Source organism: Lissotriton vulgaris, chromosome 7 (assembly GCF_964263255.1).
Source record: "Lissotriton vulgaris chromosome 7, aLisVul1.2, whole genome shotgun sequence".
NCBI lineage: Eukaryota > Metazoa > Chordata > Amphibia > Caudata > Salamandridae > Lissotriton > Lissotriton vulgaris.
In genome coordinates, this window is record NC_141695.1 from 95,504,774 (window position 1) to 95,523,363 (window position 18,590).

General features: G+C 47.6%; 1 protein-coding gene across 1 annotated transcript in view; it reads right to left on the reverse strand.

Moving 5' to 3' along the window:
* Positions 1 to 18,590, reverse strand: part of LOC147700900 (C-type lectin domain family 2 member D-like) — a 79,451-nt gene that overhangs the window by 51,805 nt on the left and 9,056 nt on the right. The window contains exon 2 of the mRNA XM_086928535.1: positions 8,864 to 8,977. Within this exon, the coding sequence (XP_086784661.1) occupies positions 8,864 to 8,977 (114 nt within the window). The remainder of the gene's footprint in view (positions 1 to 8,863; positions 8,978 to 18,590) is intronic.

The window sequence follows — 18,590 nt, forward strand, 5'->3', positions numbered from 1 at the left end:
ATTCGGATAGTGTTTCTGTGGACGATGGCGATGCCTCCTCCGGTTTGGTTGATGTGGTCCCTCCGGGTGATCTTGTAGCCCTCCGGGATGGCTATGGCAATGTCGGGGGCTGAGGAGGCGTTCGTCCAGGTTTCTGTGAGGAAGGCGACGTCTGGTGATGTTGTGTCGAGGAGGTTCCAGAGTTCGACGGCGTACCTGTGGATGGAGCGGGTGTTGAGCAGGATGCACTTGAGGTGGTTGTTGCTGGTGCTTGGCTTGGCGGGTGCGGTGCAGGTGCGGAGGTAGGTGAATTTGCAGGCTTGGCAGGAGTCCGTGGGTCCGTTTCGGGGTTGCTTGGTAGCAGGCGGGGTTGCGGCCGGCGTGGAGTGCGTGGAGGGTGGTGGCATCGTAAGTCCGTTGGGTGGGTTGGCATCGGCGAGGGCCAGGGGTCATGGCGCTGTGCGCGGTCTAGGCTCGGACGGGCGCAGACGGGCTTGCCTTAGGCACGCCTTCGGCGTGTCAGCGGCGTACCCGCTGCGCGCGTCCGCTGCGCGGCTGCAGTGCGGCCTCCATATGAGGCGAAGTGCGAGGGAGGAGCAGCTGGGAGGCGGGAGTGCGTCGTCCAATGGGCGGGGGTACAGAAAAAAGGGGGCGGGCCTGCGAGGGAGCAGCTGTGGGAAGCTGGGGTCGGGGGCACACCAAAGGGCAGGGGTACAAAAAATAAATGAGGGAAACAGTAAAATGCCTAAAAATACAAAAGACAATATCTCAAATAAAGTCCCAAGTGGGAAACAGCGGGAAAAAGGACAAGGTGGCGGCAGGGGGACACAGAGACCAAGGGCGAACCTGCGGCGCTGAGGGCAGAGACACGCTCGCAGCTGTGGAGCCGTGCGGCGTGGTGGGTGTCCTAGATCAGAACACCCTGGGTGCAGGTGTGGGTGCACCCAGGGTCAGTGCTGATGCACCAACAGCTTCACTCAACTGTGATTGTCAGTGTGCTTGACTGTTCTGGGCTATGCTGTGGGGCTAAAAAATATGTAGCGGCACACAAATGTGATCCCGCTTCACTTCAGAGAGGACAGCAGGGTACAGTGTCATGTCTTCGAAAGCACCACCCCTGTGCACTACAGGTGGTAGCAGCGCTGCAAAGGGGTAGGAATCAGAGGCATTCAGGGCAGAGGTGTGGCAGTCTTGGGTTGCGTAACTTTCCTCTGCGGGTAGGTAGGCCTTCTGCACTGCTGCAGGTAAAGGTGCCAGGACGTGCAGTAGTGTGGTCATATCCCTCTGTCTGTCAGCAGCTCTCTCTAGGCTTTCACCCTTGTTGGTCAGGTGGGCACTTCAGAATGGTACTCTGAGGTGGCTCAGGTAAGGGCTTCGCTGGGGGTGTACATACGCTTTGCGGGAAGGGCACTCCTCCTCCTCCTCTATAGGACAAAATATCAGCAAGCATGGGCACCATCTCAAACACACTGAGTGGTGCACTGTTTCCTTGCCAGGGCTTCACTCTATGTGGGTGTCGGATTGGTGGCAGGAGCTCTGCCTGCAGATGCCTCAGTAACGGAGGCACAAGAAAACAGGGAAGAAAGGCGTAAAACAAGAAAAGGGGGCAGGGTAGAAACACCCTGAACCCCTAGGCCTGCTCAGGCCTGCTCAGGGGGTCCCACAGGGCCAAAGAAAACATATTTTTTTTAAATCAGCAAAATCCTGGCGCTAAAATTTAAAAAATGAAGCAGGCAGCGAAAAAAAAGAGTGGGGGGGTCCCAATCCCCCCAGACTGCCCCAGTGACCGCCACCTCCCAACTTAATATGCGCCACAGGGCGCATTAGCATAGTGGTGAAGGGAGGGGGCGGGGCCTGAGGTCACATGTGGGCAAATTCGCCCTGTGACGCGTTTTAAGTTGGTGAATTAATTCCCCTTCAATCCTGAGGGCCCCTGGGGCCAACTAGCCCACCAGGTACCTCTAGTAAGTGCCACAGGCCTGCGTTGAAGAGAGATGGTCCAGGCCACGTTATAGTTAGAAATGAGCATTTAAAAAACCTCTGAAATTCACTGAAAAAACCATAGGTTTCAGGCACGTTATTGTTAGAAATTAGCATTTAAAAAACCTTTGAAATTCACTGAAAAAACCATAGGTTTCAGGGGCGTTACAGTTAGTTGGACATTTCACTCATTCAAACCATAGCAATTCCCCCGTTATAGTTAGTTCAGCTAACTATAACTTGCGCGCCCGCAATGCACTGCTGATGACGTCACATATTACATCACTCATGACATTGTCAGTGACATCACTCATGACATTTCAAATGACATCACTGAAGACATCACTGATGACATCATCCTTGTGATAGAGTGGCAGACCTCCTCTAACCCTAATATAACCTATGATACAAACACTCAAAAATACAAACTAACATTTTCAAAACAATGGACATTCCAATACCAGTTACAGCACACCTATTCAGTAATTCCAAGATCTACACACACATCCACTCCTTCACCAACAGTCCTATATAGTCACTCATACATGTACTCACTCATCATATGTACTCATACACCTATACATCCTGTTACACACCGCCACTCATCCATAGAGTTACTCACACACAGTCACACATGCAAAGTATCAAACATCCATTTACTTGCATATACAGTTATACACACCACCACAGTTACTTCTACAGAAACATATTTATACTTACTCTCTTAAACAATCACTTATGGAAAAACATACTTATTTATACTGGAACTCTTCCAATCTCTCACTCTAACATATACTCACTTACATACACCAATACTCACATATACTAGTTTAAAACATATGCAGTTGCTCTTAAACACACTATTGAGACAGTCATTCACTCACTAACACACCCACACACACACTCATCCACTCATACAGTCATACAGTCCTGCACACATGCTGTCTTCAACACATACAAACAGTGAGTCACTCATTCATGCATCTATGCACTAAGTAATACCCCCACCGAACCATACAGACACTCATACTGATACTTCAAAAAAACAACTACTAACTAAGCATGTGCAAGAAATCCGTTCCGCTCGCGGATTTCGCGGACTTTCGGTAAATCCGCGATCCGCGAACTCCCGCGTATTTACTGAAAATCCGCGAGCGGCGGATTTCGGGGGCAAAAGTTCAACTGTGTTGAACTTTTAACTATTTTAGGATGGCGCCGGCAAGCTGCCAGCGTCATCCTAAAATAGTTACACAGTTAGCTTCAACAGGCACTAATAGATAAAATAAAGCAGGTGCTCGAGCACCTGCTTTATTTTATCTATTATGAAGCTTATTTAGTAACTATTTTAGGATGGTGCTGGCAGCTTGCCAGCGCCATCCTAAAATAGTTAGTTAGATTGATGTGTGTTTTGTCGAGGCTGAATAGGTGTGGGTTCTCCCCATATCTATCGTCGAAAATTAGCTATGATGCTTGATGGAGGCCTTTGCATAATTGACTTTCACTAGCTCAATCCCTGTGCAGCTTCTGTGACCACGAGCTTCTCTGATCCGTGCCTGTCCTTTTATACACACAAGAGGCATGTGAACTCGCATATAAGCCCCGTCCGTTTGGCCCCTCCCCACACACTAGTGGTGTGTGCACCGTCTTCGCGCCCTTTACCCACTTGATGGACAGCTCACTCGAGGGACCCCGGCGCTCTTTGGTGTGATGGCAAAGTTAATCAGCCCCCCAAAAATGTGTGTTTTGTCGAGGCTGGGTAGGTGTGCGCTCTCCCTATGGACAGCTCACTCGAGGGACCCCGCAGTCTTTGGTGTGATGGCAAAGTTATTCAGCCCCCCCAAAAATGTGTGTTTTGTCGAGGCTGGGTAGGTGTGGGCTCTCCCCATATCTATTGTCGAAAATTAGCTATGATGCTTGATGGAGGCCTTTGCATAATTGACTTTCACTAGCTCAATCCCTGTGCAGTTTCTGTGACCACGAGCTTCTCTGATCCGTGCCTGTCCTTTTATACACACAAGAGGCATGTGAACTCGCATATAAGCCTCTCCCGTTTGGCCCTGCCCCTCACACTAGCGATGTGCACCGTTTTCCCGCCCGGCCATGCCCTAAACAATCCGCAAAATCCGCGAATCCGCAAAATTTGCGGATTTTGCGGATTGCGAATTCGCAAAAATCGCGAATTGCGAATTCGCAAAATTCGCCCATGCTTACTAATAACCCATATAGACACTCATGTAGCTACTCACCAACCCATGCAGCCACTTATACACAAAGTGAGAGACTGATACAGATATTTACATATTTAAACATTACTCACTAACCCATGTATTCACTAAGATACACTTAATCAGTCAGTTATACAATCAATTTTACAAAAAAATCATCCATTTAGACACTGATATACCCATGTATTCTTCCATCGACCTTGAGATATACATATATAAAACATATTTAATTTTCAGAAAAAAAACACATTCACTGGATGATGTCATCAGTGATGTCATTTGAGTTGTCATGAGTGATGTCACTGACCGTGTCATGAGTGATGGAATATGTGACGTCATCAGCAGTGCATTGCGGGGGCGCGAGTCATAGTTAGCTAAGCTAACTATAACAGGGGAATTTCTATGGGTTTGTACAAGTGAAATGTCTACCTAACTATAACGCCCCAGAAATCTATGTTTTCATCAGTGAATTTCTAAGGTTTTTTAAATGCTAATTTCTAACTATAACGTGCCTGAAACCTATGGTTTTTTCAGTGAATATATATATCTATATATTTCTATATATGAAACAAACAAGATGTCCTTGCGGGAGGAGCACTATCCAGCTGGTGCAGGCGGGCGAAGTAAGGACAGCTTCGCAGTTTATTCCCTAGCGAATTGAAAGAAAAACGCTGCACTCTTCTTGGATGATTTCACTTGTAGTTTAATAACCTTCACCAAATCTCCACCTACGCGTTTCAAACTCTCCTAGTTCTTGATCACGGTAGTTACATTAGTCCTGCTTTAGTTTCACCAATTTATACCCTAGTCACCACACTAGCCGCAATGAGGCATTGTGGGCTTGGTGGTATGTTATTTACTTTGTGCACATTTTTTGGCAATTACAATACTCCTGTTTTATACTGCCACTGCGATAAAGGAAGCACTGCACTGGTCACTTGATCACCTGTGTGACAACTCATTAATATGGCCCATGACGAGTTAAGTACTCTACGTGCATTTATACCTTTAAAGCACCTGTGTAGGGCTTGCGAAGCAAGCGTTTCTTTCTGTTTTATCTGAGTGATGGATTCGGTAGGTGCATGGGGTTTCAGGTTGTATTTGTACATAACCACTAACCTTGTACACTTTTACATGAAAAGCGAGCAATGTTATACTTGTTTGTCAATAATGTGTTTAGAAAACCTCGGCTAAGTGCCTTTTTAGAACACCAGTGTTTGGCATCCCATCGCTCCATCAGGTAGAACAGAGGACAAAATATATACTAATAGTGATGCTTCACTTAACGTCATCACAATTTACCACGCCATCTGTGTTCAGATTTACAATGATTTAAATAAACAGTACAAAAGAGGAAGAACAAAAAAGTTTGTACTAGAGGATTGTCAATTCAAGAATCCATTCGTTCATGGTCCAATGGGATTTCACAGTTCGAATTTTCTACAAGTGTATATGCATTTCTTCATCCCCATTAAGGCCTAGAGGACTTCTTGTTCTGAAGCGTATTATTAATTTCGATTCTAGGCATCTGAGTTTTAAGACTCTATTTCCTCCTCTTTCATGATCAGGGACAAAGGCCATAACTGAATACCTAATGTCTTGCCAAGTTTTTCCCACGTGACTTTGCAAATGCTTGGCTATTGCATAAGTTACATCTCTGTCATTAATTGCTTGAATGTGCTTCAAGATTCTTTTCTTCAAAGGACAGATAGTAGATCCTATGTATCGTTTGCCACAGCAACATTCGATCAGATACACCACAAACTGTGTTTCGCTTGTGATTGTATGTTTGATCTCAAATGTCAATCCTTTTGGATCCTTGATGGTTTTGAGATTTTTTCCAATTTTACAAGCTTTGCAGGTCATGCATTTGGTGAATCCCCTTTGTCTTTTTTCCAGCCATGTTTCAGTCTTTCTATTCTCAAAGTGGCTGTTACCAGTGTGTCACACAAAGAAGGGGATTTTCTGTAAGAGATTAAAGGTCGATCTCCAATTGTGGGTCCAATATCTGGGTCTTTCTTGAGCACACTGAGTAAAATGATTGAAAATATCCACGATAGGATTTTGGAATGGTACAACAAAGGGCTACTCAACCAGGATGAAAATAACTTTTGACAATCAACTACCCAATAACACCAACAATATACTTTTTGCCAAAGATTCATAAAACCTTACACAAACCCCCAGCACGTCCTATCTTTTCTAGTTGTGGCTCCCTGTTTGAAAATATAGCCTCTTATGCAGATCATTTTCTATCACCAATTGTTCCAAAACTAAGTTCCTTTATCAAAGTCACAGGGGACTTTTTAAGAGTTTAAGAATTCTCATGGAAACCGAATGGCATATGAAGATAACGTTTATTCTACATTGACATTTTTGTTTTTTTGTTGGTTGGGGAGGAATTCTGTATTTCCACCTGTGGCGTAACAGGCGTGCCCGTCATGCTCACGTGACCTATGTTAATAAAGGAAGTCACGTCCGCACGTATGCCAGTTGGTGACGGCTGAGTGATCTAGAAACAGCAACCCATGTGTCCGAGCCATATGTTATAGGCCTTAACAATTTAGCGTAGTGCCCCCATCCACAATAGTTCCCGGAGCATACTACCCCCGGGAACACAACAGTTGTCATTGTTTTACATATGGCTCCCTTCGCCGTAATCTCAGTACGAAAGCGTGATGCAGGATTGGGATGAATTAATGCAGCCTACCAACCTGACAGAAGGCGTCCGTGTTAGTTGAGTAAGTTAAGTATTTATCGATATTCTTGCATAGTTTCAATTTGATAGTAGTTCTGTCCTAAGGATTATTAATAACATGTATCATTGTTTTTTCTCCCTCCTTTATTAATTTTCTGTAACAATATATTATATGATAAAGCACCTGTTAAAATGTTATTTTTGTTGATAATCTTCATATATTCTCATTGGGTACTTTCATTGTACTATTTTTCGTACTGTTTGTTAACTTAAAATTTAATAAAATATTCTGAACGACAGAATGCGGGACAGGATATTAGATTTGATTTGAATAGTGTGCGAGGCACCATAAACCAGATTACACAATATTTGGCCCGTGTACAGGTTTGGTATATAAGAAGGGGATCTTTGGGAATACACAACAAGGGTCCACTCTTAGGAGATGCCTATCATGGACATGCCCTCGGTAGGCGGACGACAATTGAGGGGATCTCACTTGCCTGGTCCCAAGCTTGCATTAATGAAGCAAAAGGCACAGGCAAAGATGCCTAGGGGGGTCACACTATCAGTATCTACGCAAGACCAGCCTTCTCAGCCTATGGAGGAGGTCCTGCAGGTCCCCACGCGGGTGGGTGCATGCTTACGGATACCCACCCTCATGGTGGCCATCTCTGTACCCCTAAGATTCCTGGGCCAGAGACACAGACCTTCAGTAAAACCGTCTCATGGCCTGGCTGGTACGCAGGCTCCTGTCCGTCTGGTAACTTTATATGTGTCCGGGGATGAATTTGTTTTAGTTAACTACGTCTGTGGCTCCAGTGCCACCCTGCCACACCTGGCTTGCATATTTTTGGGGCCGTAGTCCAGATATGATTTAAGACCTCCGGTTCAGAGCAACTTTAAATGTTTTTGCCTATTTTATGCCAACTTTGACATCTTTCGACGTGTGGTAGGAACCTTTTGGGCCGTTCCACTACATAGAAGAAGAAATACTGCGAGAAAATGATGTCCACTTTTTTGGATTGGAAATTGATCGTATTCAAGGTAAAGCTTCTCTGAGTGGACAGTGTAGAATTAAGCTTTCTTCTGGTGGGAGGGGGTAGAACATTGATTTGTTTTTTCTCTCGAAACTTTATCAAGTTTTCAGTAGATACAACAATACAGTCTCATTATATTTTCGTGCAGTTATCCCAACCGAACCTGAGGCTTACAAAAATGCAATTGAAAAAAATCAAGTAACTGCCGCACAAATTTCTCATTAGATTTTCTGTTAACCCCTTCCCCTAAGAAAAAAGAAAAAATAAATGGAACAAACAATCCAACATTGAAAGATACAAGAGCGAGATAATACAGAGAGCATACACAGGCGGTTTGGGCATGTGCAAGGTGGGGTCCAGTTAGTCAAAGCTTGCATCTAATTGCAATTAGGTCACCTTAAAATGTCGTCCCCTGTGTTTTTATTAGTATTGGAATAGATGTAAAACCCGCAGTTCCTGACGGACAAGACAACGCTTTTTTAAGGACCGGGGCCCCCACCATATAGGTTTTACATTCTGGTCAGACACAATACGTCTCATCGGCAGGAGCACAACCTCTGTAGTCTTATAAAGGCTAGGGCGGCAAAAAGATGAGCGTTACTGTTATTTAAACGACGCTCAACAATTTGTATCCAAGTCTGTTTACTTTACATGTGAATAAATATTGTTCAGGTGTCATGTCTCTTAACACCTTGGGTGATAAGGGTTTTCCCACTCCTGCGCTGACATTTCTTGAATACTATAGGTTCATGACAAAGCCAGTTCGTCATAAGCACAGGGCAGGTAAAGCCCATGACGAGCTGGCTTTGTCATCAGCACTGAAGGGGTTAAACATTTGCATTTCATAAACTGAAGAGCCAGCAGTAGCCACTAGGTGTCGCACGTCCTCCATCAAAGACGGGCGCCTTCTATGGGCAAAATACGTGAAAGAGACAGCAACTTACCTACTATGCACGCTACGAGACCTGCTATAACAAGGACCGAAACAGCCGCTACCAGCAGCCGCAATGTGGTCTGTCCTTTCCACACATTTTTCAGAAAGCCAGTCCACCCGTGGTCTGCAAAAGAAAGATGTGATCCTCTGAATATTTTTAGCCACTGATTAGGTTTTTTTCCGGTTTATATAAAGAGCTATATTTTATTGTCCCGGTTAGATATTTGACAACATAAACCTAAGCTATATAAAGTTGTCTTGATGTATTTGAAACAAATAGACAAGAGACATTACTTCTGAAACATACACGTGCTGTGCCATATAACTGTATTGAGAGGGAAACATTCGGGCCCCGTGCTCTCGCGTCTTTTCTTCTACTCTTCGGGCTAAAGTTTGCTGGGGCTTTTAACTGGGCACGTGTGATGCCAATGATGAACAGTTAACTTAATGCAAGTATAAAATGTGAGGAGCTTAGCCATTAAAAGTTAAAACACATATTACTCCACGTATTTTTGATGTACATTGCATCTATACATTACTTTACTCCTACCTCTAATTTATTACAGACTCATCCTATACTTCTTTCAATATACCATCTACCTTTCATTCATTAGTTCTTTATTCGGTTTTTGACAAGTATAAAAAACCATAAAAGCAATTTCACATGTTAAAAAGCAGTTAATTCACGGTTAAAAACGTTTTTAAATGATACATGAAAATTAATACTTAATAAAAACAGTTAATTACCGAAAAAGTTTACAGATTCAATCTGTGTCTAAAAATACATTTTAAAATTGTAATTACATACTTCGATGTCCATTCCTCCTCTAAATACTGCAGTTATAACAACGCAGGACGGCATCTTCTGATACCTAGGAGTCTTAACAGGGGGATCAACCAGATCTTTCTATGCCCATCATAAAATTTGCAGAAAAAGAGGGTATGAATGGTTGCCTGCCTCATCGCGCGGGCAGAGTGGTAATTCCGGGTCCAAATTATTTCTCGTTGGGAAGGCAACCAAACGGTGAAAGAGATTTAGCCTGAACCTAGTCAGGAGGAATCTCTCAAAAATGGTGGCATCGTAAGTCAAGTATGGCTGAATAAAAGAAGTGGTTTGAACCGCCAAAGAATGTTGAACCGAGGTTTTAGTAGCATCTTTGGTGATTCGTAATTCCTCTAAATGGGTCAATGACCTCAATTTTAATGCCTTCCTCGATATTTCCCGGATGGAACATGGTACTGCATAATGGTTTCCTAGTCCCAAATCGTTCAAAAAGTTTTTTATGGAGGACAACCATCCAATTTTATATGAAAAATCCAGGGACATGCAGTCTGCAATTATTTGTTGGGTCAACACATTTTTTTCCGATTTCCAGATACGATGCCAGAGGAGGAGGGGTTGGATTTTAGCTATATCTAGAAGGTACAGAATCCCCAATTCCATGTGGCATGAGTGAGTGGATACACTCTTTGGTACCGCCAGTAAAAATCTCAAGAACGCGTTCTCAGCCACCTGCAGAGCGCTAATATTTGCATACCTCCATACCCCAGCCCCATAGAGGGCCACTGCCTGGCATTTGGCGCTATAGATCTTAAGTAATTCCACCGGTGGCCTCTTGCCCAGCTTTTGGGAAAAATTTACGAGTGCTGCAATGGCTCTCATAAGATGGAGTTTTCTGGCTTCAATCGCAGGTTTCCAGGTCAAATTTTTATCAATGATAATACCCAAATATGGGTATTTATCTGTGGTTGCAAGTTTACCTCTATTCTCTGACTCATCCCAAACCTCATCGCAGGCCTCAACCAATCCTAAAGATGTTACAAGGTCTATATTTCAGGTAAATTGAATAATCCTCTCGACCGAACTGTAACATACTTGGCCCCAAAACTGGTCTCAAATTATGTAATGCTAGGCAAAATTTATATTTCACAGAGCCGCCTTTATCTTCATTATCACACGTGTACCTTCAAATATATGAGTTCAACATTTTTGCTGTACAACACAACTCGTTTGATTTAATAGAATAAACATTTTCTTCGTGTATAATAAGAACCTAGCCCACAATGAATCATGCTTACTCCCTGGTGAATGGGCTGAGAATCAACAGCAAAAAAATGTAAAATTTCGATTTTAGAAGATCGCGGAGAGTGCATGCATGGGTAGATAAAAGTACTGCACATGGAGCTGAGTAACCGGAGAGTGCATGCACGGGTAGATAAAAGTACTGCACATGGAGCTGATTAACCGGAGAGTGCATGCACAGGTAGATTACAGTACTGTACATGGAGCTGAACAGTAGCGGCTCGTAGAGGGAGTGCTGTGGGGCAGTGGGGAAGGGCGGGGAGGAGCAGGGTGGGGGGTAGTAAACTACGGAATAGGGCCGAAAGGAGGTAAGTACCCAAATAAATAAATAAAACAGATATCGTTGCGCGCGCTGCATCGCATTTGGCAATGCAGCGTGTGCAATGAAATTTGTTTTATTTATTTATTTGTTTACTTACCTCTGTTCGGCCGTATGTCGTAGTTTACTACTCCCCACCATGCTCCTCCCCCGCCCTACCCAACCGCCCCACAGCACTGCCTCCACGAGCCGCTACTGAAGCTGAATACCCAGAGTGCATGCACGGGTAGATAAAAGTACTGTACATGGAGCTGAATATCCAGAGAGTGCATGCATGGGTAGATAACAGTACTGTTCAGAGAACGAAGATTATCTGGAGAGTGCCTGCATATGGAAAGTGCCTGCACGGGTAGATAACATTACTGTACAGAGAGAGAAGATTGTCTGGAGAGTGCCTGTACGAGTAGGTAACAGCACTGTACATGGAGCTGAGTACATGGAGAGTGCCTTTACATGTATATAACAGAGCATGCAGTGGGGGGCTAAGACTGTCTGTAGAGTTCCTGCACGGGTAGATAACCGTCCTGTACAGGGATCTACGGTTGCTTGAGGAGTGCCTCTACGGGCAGTTAACCGTACTGTACAGTTCGCTGAGAGTGCCTGTATGGGTAGATAGCAGTGCTGTTTGTACAGGGAGGTGCGATTGCATGGAGAGTGCTTGTACAGACAAAATAGTGCTTTACATGGAGCTAAGAATATCTGGAGAGTGCATGCACCGGTAGATAACATTACTGTGCAGGAGGAGCTGAGCGTCCCTGTACCGGTAGAGAACAGTGCATGCAGGGAGAGCTAAACCCGCATGTAGAGTGCCGGTACGGTTAGATAGCAGTGCATGCAGGGGGAGCTAACCCTGCCTGTAGAGTACCGGTACGGTTAGATAGCTGTGTGCATGTAGGGAGAGCTAATCCCACCTGAAGAGGACCGGAGCGGTTAGATAGCATTGCATCAGGGGGAGCTAAGCCTTCCTGTAGGGTACCCGTACGGTTAGATAACAGTGCATGCAGGGGGAGCTAAGCCTGCCTGTAGAGTTCCCATATGGTAAGATAACAGTGGATGGATGGCAAGCGAAGAGAGTATGGACGGGGAGCGAAGAGAACACAGAGGCGGAACTAACAGGACAGATGCAGACATCTAAGAGTGCCTTCATATGGTGTTCAGACCAAATACATGCGATCTCAGAGGACATGGGGCGGGGCTAAGTGTCTGAGCAGGGAACAAAGTTAATGTGCACTGGAACTCAGTGTGCCTGCACGGGAGCTCTGTGTGCCTGTAAGGAGGGATTGATATCTACAGTGTGACTCCTGCCCAGCATCTGGGGCGCTGCCCCACACTCTTGACACACACGACCTAGAACAGAGAGTAATGGTTTTCTGCTCTGATGGAATTAGTCAGATGACCCCACACCTGGGGTTTCCATCTGGTGAGCTCTCTGAATGGGCAGCCTCAGTTCCGAGCCAGACCGGGGCAAGAAGAGCCAGGCAGGAACTGTCATCAATGGGAGAAGAGTGCTTTCCATTCCTGGCTCCGGGAGCCGGCACGGTGTCTGCAGACCCCCACAACTGGCAGGGGCAGTGCAGAGCCTGACACAGCCCGCAGGTCCACACACGGGGCCCCGGTCATGCTCGACCAGGAAGCTGCAGCAATGCTGCAGATGTGCACGGCCGTAAAAAAGTTCAGCACTGACTTACTGAGCAGGACAACACCACCCTATTCCCACAAGCCATCTACCATGTTAAAAAGACAAATGTGCACTCCAGTGGAGCAAGCTACTTACTGCCGGGAGTCATCTTCGGCCTGCACTTTGTGTGCTGCAGTCGTCACAGGAGAGTGTCCAGGCATGCACAGTCCTCTTCCAGCTGCGGCCCGTGGAAGGAGTTGCGGTGGGGCAGGCAGGCAAGGCAGGGGAGGGGCAGGGTGGGGGGTGATAAACACCAGAATATGGATGATTGCAGATAAGTAAACAATTACATTAATAAAACGAATTTCATAGCGAGCCCTGCATCGAATTTTGCGATGCAGGGCACAGAACGAAATTCGTTTTCTTAATTTATTCGGCCCGCCCACTAATCGGAACGCCCACATCGCGGCGGAATTGCTGCAGTGGTTAAGGCGTTAAAGCCATCTTTACTAATCTTTTACTTTCTGGGTGAACAGAACACCTGTTCTTTGTTCTACAGACCCCTGGGGTCTTGCGCCTCTCCGGCCACCACCATTGCCGCCCTCGTCGCACCCCACACCATTGCCTCCAAGGACTACATTCCTAAAGGAGGCCTGAACTTCCACCTCAACAAACTCAATGACCCCGACTCCTTCACCCTTCTGGATAACCTTGCCAAGCTCGGACTAAAGCAGCTCATCACCACCCCCACCCACAGAGCCGGACACACCCTTGACCCCATATTCGCAGGAGGGACAAACATCCACTTCAGCCACACCTCACAGCCCCTCTGGACACCAGTGTTTACACTTCACCTTCAACACCACCTCCGCACCCAAGCCTGCCCCGCCCCCGCCACAAAGGACCTTGAGCAAGGTCACAGAGGAACACCTTAACACCACCCTACTCCACGATCCCCCCCCCCAGCTCCTCCATGACCAACGCCAACTTTGGAGGAACAGGAAAACCACTGAAGACCAGAACACCTACAGGAACGCCTTGACTGAATACCACCAACGTATAAGAGACACCAAGAAGACTTTTATCAAGAACAGAATCCACATCAACGCCAGTAATGCAAAAGAACTCTTCAACGTCATACAGAAGTTCACTAAACCCCCCAGCGAAGCCACGGACGTCACACCATCCCAGGACCTCTGCAACAGGCTCAGCTCCTACTTCCATCTGAAAACCAAGGCCCTATATGACAACTTCAGCGAACAGACTCCAGACACCACCCTCCTCTCCACCACTGACAAGCAGCCCACCATCACCACCTGGAAACCGGCTATCACTGAAGACACCGCCATGACCATGAAGAACACCCACTCAGGAGCCCCCTTGTACCCCTGCCCACCACACATCTACCACAGAGCCACCGCCGCCATAGCACCCGAACTATGCAGTACCATTAAAGCCTCCTTTGAATCCGGTATCTTCAGAAGACTGGAAGCGGGCAGAGGTCAAGCCCCTCCTCAAGAAACTCTCGGCTGACCAGACGGACTTGAAAAACTACTGGCTCATCTCTCGCCTTCCCTTTGCAGCTAAAGTTACCGAGAGATTCGTCAACACCCTGCTGACATCGAAGAGAACGCCATACACGACTCCTCCCAGTCCGAATTCCGCAGCAACCACAGCATCCCTCGCGGCCTCCGACGGCATCCTCATGCTACTCAACCAGGGCCACACTGCAGCCCTCATCCTACTAGACCTCTCTGCAGCCTTCGACACCGTCTCCCACTGCACTCTCGCCACCAGACTCCATGATGACGGCATGCGGGGAACCGCACTCAACTGGATGCACTCCTTCCTCACCGGCAGAACCCAAAGGATCAGACTCCCACCTTTCTTCTCCCAACCCACAGAGACCAACTGCAGAGTACCCCAAGGATCCTCGCTCACAGGGCCGGACTGGCCGTAACGGGCACCGGGCAATACCCTGGTGGGCCGCATGGGTGGGGGGACGGTTTTGGGCCCCTGGGGGCCGGTTTTGTTACAGGGTCGTTTTTGCAGCATAGCAAATTGAATCATGCCTACTCCCTGGTTAATGGGCGAGAATCAACAGCAAAAAAACTTAAAATTACGATTTTAGAAGATCGCTAGAAGATAGGGCATCCCTAGACGAGCATTTGCAATGCGATAGGTCTCGTAGTTACGCAAGTTTAATCTATTGGCATTGTAAATGACAATGCCTTTTATTTAACTTTAAAAAATGAAAACAAAAAAAGGCATTGTTATTTGTAAGGTGAATAGCTCAAAGTCGCGTAAATGCGAGACCAATTTCATTACAAATGATTGCTATTACACTAAGTACATCACAAACAAGCAACGGCTACAGCAGCAGGGAGTCTCGCTTCAGCTCCCAGGGCGAATAGGAGGAATGCTGTACAGGCATCTAAGACTGTCTTATTTGTTTACTTACCTCTGTTCGGCAGTATGTCGTAGTTTACTACTCCCCACCATGCTCCTCCCCCGCCCTACCCAACCGTCCCAAGGCACCCCCTCCACGACCCGCTACTGGAGCTGAATACCCAGAGAGTGCATGCCCGGGTAGATAAAAGTACTGTGCATGGAGCTGAATACCCAGAGAGTGCATGCACGGGTAGATAACAGTACTGTTCAGAGAACTAAGATTTTCTGGAGAGTGCCTGGCATATGGAAAGTGCCTGCACGGGTAGATAACATTACTGTACAGAGAGAGAAGATTGTCTGTAGAGTGCCTGTATGAGTAGGTCACAGCACTGTACATGGAGCTGAGTACACGGAGAGTGCCTTTACATGTATATAACAGTGCATGCAGTGGGGGGGCTAAGACTGTCTGTAGAGTTCCTGCATGGGTAGATAACCGTCCTGTACAGGGAGCTATGGTTGCTTGAGGAGTGCCTCTACGGGCAGTTAACCGTACTGTACAGTTCGCTGAGAACCGCACTCAACTGGATGCACTCCTTCCTCACCGGCAGAACCCAAAGGATCAGACTCCCACCTTTCTTCTCCCAACCCACAGAGACCAACTGCAGAGTACCCCAAGGATCCTCGCTCACAGGGCCAGACTGGCCGTAACGGGCACCAGGAAATACCCCGGTGGGCCGCACGGGTGGGGGGGCGGTTTTGGGCCCCTGGGGGGCGGTTTTGTTACAGGGCCGTTTTTGCAGCATAGCAAATTGAATCATGCCTACTCCCTGGTTAATGGGCGAGAATCAACAGCAAAAAAACTTAAAATTACGATTTTAGAAGATCGCTAGAAGATAGGGCATCCCTAGACGAGCATTTGCAATGCGATAGGTCTCGCAGTTACGCGAGTTTAATCTATTGGCATTGTAAATGACAATGCCTTTTATTTAACTTTAAAAAATGAAAACAAAAAAAGGCATTGTTATTTGTAAGGTGAATAGCTCAAAGTCGCGTAAATGCGAGACCAATTGCATTACAAATGATTGCTATTACACTAAGTACATCACAAACAAGCAACGGCTACAGCAGCAGGGAGTCTCGCTTCAGCTCCCAGGGCGAATAGGAGGAATGCTGTACAGGCATCTAAGACTGCCTTATTTGTTTACTTACCTCTGTTCGGCCGTATGTCATAGTTTACTACTCCCCACCATGCTCCTCCCCCGCCCTACCCAACCGCCCGAAGGCACCCCCTCCACGACCCGCTACTGGAGCTGAATACCCAGAGAGTGCATGCCCGGGTAGATAAAAGTACTGTGCATGGAGCTGAATACCCAGAGAGTGCATGCACGGGTAGATAACAGTACTGTTCAGAGAACTAAGATTTTCTGGAGAGTGCCTGCATATGGAAAGTGCCTGCACGGGTAGATAACATTACTGTACAGAGAGAGAAGATTGTCTGTAGAGTGCCTGTATGAGTAGGTCACAGCACTGTACATGGAGCTGAGTACACGGAGAGTGCCTTTACATGTATATAACAGTGCATGCAGTGGGAGGGCTAAGACTGTCTATAGAGTTCCTGCATGGGTAGATAACCGTTCTGTACAGGGAGCTACGGTTGCTTGAGGAGTGCCTCTACGGGCAGTTAACCGTACTGTACAGTTCGCTGAGAGTGCCTGTATGGGTAGATAGCAGTGCTGTTTGTACAGGGAGGTGCGATTGCATGGAGAGTGCTTGTACAGACAAAATAGTGCTTTACATGGAACTAAGAATACCTGGAGAGTGCATGCACTGGTAGATAACATTACTGTGCAGGAGGAGCTGAGCGTCCCTGTACCGGTAGATAACAGTGCATGCAGGGGGAGCTAAGCGTCCCTGTAAGGGTAGAGAACAGTTCATGCAGGGGGAGCTAAGCCCGCATGTAGAGTGCCCGTACGGTTAGATGGCAGTGCATGCAGGGGGAGCTAAGCCTGCCCGTAGAGTACCCGTTCGGTTAGATAGCTGTGCATGTAGGGGGAGCTAAGCCCGCCTGTAGAGGACCTGAGCGGTTACATAGCAGTGCATCAGGGGGAGCTAAGCCTTCCTGTAGGGTACCCGTACGGTTATATAACAGTGCATGCAGGGGGAGCTAGGCCTGCCTGTAGAGTTCCCATATGGTAAGATAACAGTGGATGGATGGGAAGCGAAGAGAGCATGGACGGGGAGTGAGGAGAACACAGAGGCGGAACTAACAGGACAAATGCAGACATCTAAGATTGCCTTTGTTAGACGGGGACCCGGAGGGTCGGCCGAGGACAAGGGGAGAGGCCTCCGGTGAGGGCCGTCTCCAGCGATCGTACAGACAAGTAACTTCCCCCCCACAGATGGACACCACACGAAGATAAGGTTAATGCTCATTATATGCAGTTCTTGGATTAAGGTAGTACGGTACAATGAGATCAGGACACGAGGATCCTCTCAATTCTAGTCTCTGAAGGGGAAAGGGGGTAGCGGGACAGTCTTTGTTACCAATCTGGTATTGAGATGAGATGATGAGTAGCTCACAATCCTCGAGCTCGGCGTTCGGTAGGTCGGGCCGCGGCAGCGCCAGCAGGTCCCGAGGAGGTCGTAGGTAGCACCGGGCTGCGGCAGCGCCAGCAGGTCCCGACGAAGATGGTGGTTGCAAGAGGCCGCGGCAGCGCCAGCAGGTCCCCACCAAGATGAAGGTTACAACGGGCCGCGGCAGCGCCAGCAGGTCCCACGAGGATGAAGGTTGCAGAAGGCCGTGGCAGCGCCGGCAGGCAGGACGACAGTTCGCAAGGCAGGGCTACGGCAGCGCCAGTAGTCCGTCAAGGATGAGTTCTTCACGATGTCTCTCGACTCCAGGATACAACTGCCTTCCTGCTCTGGAGCGGCCTCAGTTATAGGTCTGGCGCCCTTTGATGTCCGGACCCTCGCACTTGGAGGTCGGGAGGTCCGGGATGAGGGAGTCCAGACACCCAGCAGGGGGTTGGAGCCAGCGCCCGGGGAGGCTGGGGGCGATCGGCACCTGGCGGGGGAGAGCCATCGACACTTCTGTCTCCCATTGACCTGCCAAGTGGTTCATTCACCTCCTGGGTGGATGGTGGTGCCGGGATGTCGGGGCCTGGCCAGGCCCAGGGTTAGGGTCGAGCTGAGGCCACGCGGCCTCGTGGTGCAGTGTCCAAGATGGCGGCTGGTCCGGGCAATGGTGCTGACGGTGGCCCGGGCCAGGGATGCAGAGATGTCCGGGAGCAGGCGTCTCGTAGGGGACAGGTTGCGGGGTGCTTCTG